Here is a 5,147-nt window from a genome sequence, read left to right as displayed (position 1 = left end):
CTGCTGAATACAAAGTCTTAACTGCTGTCCTAGCTGAAGGCTGAGAAGAAATGCAGTGAACAAGACATCTTAATTTGCTAGTTTGCTGGCAAAGTGGAGAAATTGCACGGAAGAAAAATACACAGAGTGGACAGTACAAGTTTAAAAAGTAACAGAGAGGAACATTACTTATAATGCTTTTTCTCCAGTAGATTTCTTTCTCCTCAGAATAACCTGTGGTTCTCTGTTAACTGTTATGCAATATAGAAGGATTGCACCAGCAAGCACGTGCCTGAACATACTATAAAACCAAATCCCCTTTCTGGGTTCTGCTTTACCTGGGGGATTATGCCTGCTTGGCTCTCCTCCTGCTTGCCCATCATTGTGTAGGATTTCCCAGCTCCAGTTTGTCCATAGGCAAAAATGCATACATTGTAGCCCTCAAAGGCATGCAGCAACATCTCCTTCCCAATATCATTGTACACACGGCTCTGAGATGCAAAGCAAGGATCTTCAGGCTGGAAAGACATGAAAACAGCATAAATACAGCCTTATCCTATTATTCAAGTAACATTTCAAAAAGCAACTGGGTTGTTTCTTTTCCTTTGTGGGCCAATCCCTTAGGAAGAAGCAAATATACACAAATGCTTTTTCCCAAGGCAGTACCAGATGCAGAAGAACAACAATACAGGAGCACTCCATCAATGCTAAGGAAACAATCTGCACAAAGAAACCAACCTATTCTGTTTTGTGAACATTGTTGACACTATTGGAAAAGTTTCGAGCAAGATCACTGACAAATGAGATTCAGGGTGTCTGGGAGGAGGGAGTCAGGGAGAAAACCAAAAGTAGAGTTCAGAAAGTCAATACACATGAATAAAGGACTGGAAGGTACAAAAAAAAAAACCCACAGTGGCTGGTCTTGGCAAGGGTTCTGAAGGGTAGCAGGGGAAAAAGAGAAGCAATAGTTGCTTAGGTTGGTTTGGTTGTTGGGTTTTTTAAGATTGAGTGTAAAGAAACCATTAAAATGACTATGTTTTTCTTACAGCTGTCTGATCCCACTGTCTAATTCAATACAGTTTTCTATTTACAATCTCACTGGTGACTACACAAAGAAATCACAAGTTAAAGGTGTCAAAAACACACTTGCTAGATCTCAAGGCAAATACAGAACTTGTTCAAAGCTTCATGAATGGTAAAAATGAATTCTCTATTTTTTAAGTAGTGTGTTTCAGGCACTGTTATTCATCAGACACCAATATCCAGTCACTGGAGAAAATCCAAGGTGCAGTTCCAGGCATGGTACAAGACACAACAACAGTGGCAGAAAGCTGGAGTCAGTGTCTATGCTTGTTGTTCCTGTCTTGATGATTTAGGAAAGCCCTTGATAAATATACTTGAAAAAACCATCATAGTAATGATTATCTACACAGACATTTTATGTTGCACAAACCAGAAGAGACTCCACAGATGACATAACACTGAAACTTGATTTTGTAGGAGTACATCACTATATCATATCTGACTATGTTAATCTAGCATTCACTCTCTTCCTGAAATGCTGGATTTTAACATTACAGTCTCCTAAAATCAGGACAAATTTATATGTGCCAACATTCTAATGATGAGATCAAGATTTTGTAAGACCACTTTTCTTTGATGCTGCTTATCTGCTAATTTTCAGGAATTAAGTTCATAACGTTCTTCTAACTGATCCTGTAATCTACTTGCATGGCTGCTCTGGAAAATTCAGTAAAAGAGCTGCACAAATCCAAGTTTTTCATCATGAAAACAATCTTGTTGGCCACAGATCTGCTTAGAAATATTAAGTCTTATTTGCAACATCCAAGTTACAAAAATCAGAGAGATTAATTATCCCTTCTTTCTATATCTTTTGAGAAAATAAGGCAGGGGAGGGGTAGATGGCAGAACAACACAGTTCTGCTGTAGAACAATTGCTGGAAGTCAGCAAGACCTCAGCACCAATTCGCAGCAGGGTGGGGCAGAGGAGCTGGATGAGGGTTCATTGCTTTTGCAGCTATCACAAACATGGATCATTCCTCTGCCTTTTCCAGATATGTGAAAGGAACCCAGACCACATCTCACCTTGAGCTGTAAGAACTTAAGCAGCTTTCACTTATCTAGGGGCAAAACTGAATTAACTGTGATTCATACACATCCTTAAAGAACAGAACATTCGTGGAGAGTATTTGCAGTAACCTTTCAAACATTTACAACTTGTTGTGGAACTCCAGGAGCGCAGCTTTCTGCTCTCCCCCAAACAGGACAAGTCAACATACAATGACAAGGATGAGACAATGCAGAAACATCTGACTGGGATGGCATGATTAGAGGAAAATGTAGTTAAATCCAGGCAGTCAACATCCCCGCCCAAAAAAAAACCCAACACACCCCTATGGTTTTCTTGTAAAAGAACTTACCGATGTGTGGGACCAGTAAGAGTAGTCAAAGCTGAACGACTTTGGTGCTTCCTTAGGATTCTTTGGATTGATAATACCTATAGGAAACAAAATTCAAACTTTTAGCTAAGTTGACATTTAGGACCATAATTAATGACTTGCTGACCCTCAACTTGATCTGCAAATCTTGAGTATTCACAGAATTGCCACACTGCACAGGAGTAACAAGATTGAAGCAACAGACTCACAGCTTCCTAACACTATATTTCCATAGGCCTAATCTGAAACAAATCAAGGGGAAAAAAATCCTAGAAGGAATGCTGCTGACTTTTTACAAGGGCCTGTAGGGATGGGAAAAGTGGGAACAGTTCTAAATTGACAGAGGGGAGATTGAGATGAGCTCTTGGGCAGAAGTTCTTCCCTGTGAGGGTGCTGAGGCGCTGGCACAGGGTGCCCAGAGAAGCTGTGGCTGCCCCATCCCTGGCAGTGTTCAAGGCCAGGTTGGACTCAGGGGCTTGGAGCAACCTGCTCTAGTGGAAGATCTCCCTGCCTGTGGCAGGGGGATGGAACTGGATGGGCTTTAAGGTCCCTTCCAACCCAAACCATTCTAGGATTCTATGATAATGGCAAGAAGGAAGATGCAGAACACAGTTCAAGAATCCCGGGTGGTTTCATAGCAGCACAACTCAAGTCTATGTTGAAATACATGTTACACAGTACAGGAGCTCATTGCAGAAGATTTTCTTTAAGAAGCTCAGTATTTTCAGGGCATGGAGAAAGATGAGAAAGTTGCATTTAGAGACATTTCATGGATTATGTGCATGGTTTACTCCAGTGTTCTTTTATATGCACAAAGCCTACAGACAGATTGTTAATAAGACTGATATTAATTGAACCAACAGTATTACTCATAAATGTTCTAGCTGTATATAGCCACTTAATCCCACAGGAACCCCATCCCAACTTGTGTACACTTCCTCTTTGAACTTCCCTATAATACATGATAGCCTATGAAATTCACACATTACTTCATTTTCTTCCTAAGGAATTCATACATAAGAATCTAGGAATCTTCAGCTGAGTGAACTCACTAAACACTTTACAAATACCAGAATGAACACGCTTTGCAAAAACCCCTGTCTCTTCATATCAGCACATCTGTAAATTTTATGCTCTTTTCCTTTTCTTAGATCCTTTTATTATTTCAGTACATGACCCCCACATGTGCATTCCCCACAAATAATGACAGCTCTTCCAAATACCTTTTAGGTTGTTGCTTCGGGTTTTTTTCTTTCCCAGCAAAAAAGCAACTTCCTATACCTTTGCTGGGGAAGGGGCGTAATACACAATGGATTCAGCTGTCATTTTGAAGGCATGCACCATGTCTGTAGCTTCTGTATTTCGAGGAAGGTAATTTATAAGCACAGCTCTTGCTGCAGGACTGAATTTCTACTGCTTTCTTCTTTTCAGCACTACAGTGCTGGAAATACTTACATCTATTCTTTCCAGCAGCTGTTTTCAACACCATCTGTGTAAGTAAGGACTGTAAAAAGGCATACTCATGAGCTATAAAAATTGGATGAACCACCATAGATTTACACACACCCTTCTGTACCTGAAGCAGCAATCTGCCTTTGGGGGTGATGTATGTGCAAACAAAAAACTACAAAGAAAAAAGCTATACAAGCATAGTGACAGTCTTCCTTGATGATTTACATCGTGATACCAGTCATCCTAAACAAAGGAAGCTTATTTCTCACATACTCATGCCAGTTAGGCTATGCTTTGGGAGACTGGGGCTCCTCCCTTTCCTCCTGTGACAAGTACCAATAATACTACACCCTCATCTCTTCTCATTTCAACCATGAACTTAGTATCATCTTTCACCAAAATCTCTGAAAATGTGGTTACAGATTAAACTAAATCACTCCTCTATGAGATGCTGTGTCCCTGAGCAGGGCTGTCGTCCAAGATTACAGTGTAGAGGAAAGATCACTGGACTGCAAATAGCAACAGTTGCTACTCTATTTCTTGTGAGTAACTCCATTTCACTTGGATGCACCTTATGCTGACATTCTTGCCTTATGAAAGGTGACAGACATGCAAAGCCAATGAATAATATGCCTTGCACTAGTACAGTATCAAATGGCAAAAATGCTTGTGGCTTTGGCTAGCAACATGGGCATCAACACATAACAAACTGGTATCCTAAGCAATCACGTATGGCTTTAGGTTCCCTTTAGTAGTTCTGACCAAATAGCAGCACATCTACAGCACACACTATTAAACCTGTTGTAAAGGTAAAGTGAACTAATAACCACTCTAGAAGACAACTCCTCTGCCTCAAACTTAATTCAGATACCTCCTTTCAATGTATTCCAGACTGCTACAATTTAACAACTTCTCATTCAGTTATTTAACATCAAAGCTCTGAAAGGGAAGTTCCTCCCCAAAAAAGCAGTACAAATAAAAACCAATGTCTGCATTAGTTCAATGGAACAACCTTTGGGAGTGAACATTACTTTCTTCAATTGTTTTTGGCTGTAAGTTCAAGGGAAAGTAGTCTAACCATCAAAACCAGCAACAAATAGAACCCACTCCTATGTACTAGAACCTATTCCTATATATTATATAACACAATCCCAAGCAGTTAACATAGAAGTGTATTGCTAGCACCTCTCCTGACAATATGTATTCTGTGGCTTGTTCTCAACAGCAAATCATTTTAACTTGAACTCATTATGCTAC

The 5,147-nt window shown here is 40.0% G+C and overlaps 1 protein-coding gene across 4 annotated transcripts in view; it reads right to left on the bottom strand.

Moving 5' to 3' along the window:
• Positions 1-5,147, bottom strand: part of KIF1B (kinesin family member 1B) — an 84,298-nt gene that overhangs the window by 65,259 nt on the left and 13,892 nt on the right. For all 4 annotated transcript variants that reach the window (XM_010011517.1, XM_010011518.1, XM_010011519.1 and 1 more), the window contains exons 2-3: positions 2,421-2,497; positions 318-497 (exon numbers count right to left, since the gene is read on the bottom strand). In XM_010011517.1, the coding sequence (XP_010009819.1) occupies positions 318-497; positions 2,421-2,497 (257 nt within the window). The remainder of the gene's footprint in view (positions 1-317; positions 498-2,420; positions 2,498-5,147) is intronic.

This window comes from Nestor notabilis, unplaced genomic scaffold, assembly GCF_000696875.1.
Source record: "Nestor notabilis isolate BGI_N333 unplaced genomic scaffold, ASM69687v1 scaffold5003, whole genome shotgun sequence".
In the NCBI taxonomy this organism is placed as follows: Eukaryota; Metazoa; Chordata; class Aves; order Psittaciformes; family Psittacidae; genus Nestor; species Nestor notabilis.
Note: the sequence above shows the minus strand (reverse complement) of the source record. Positions and strands in the feature narration are given on the sequence as shown.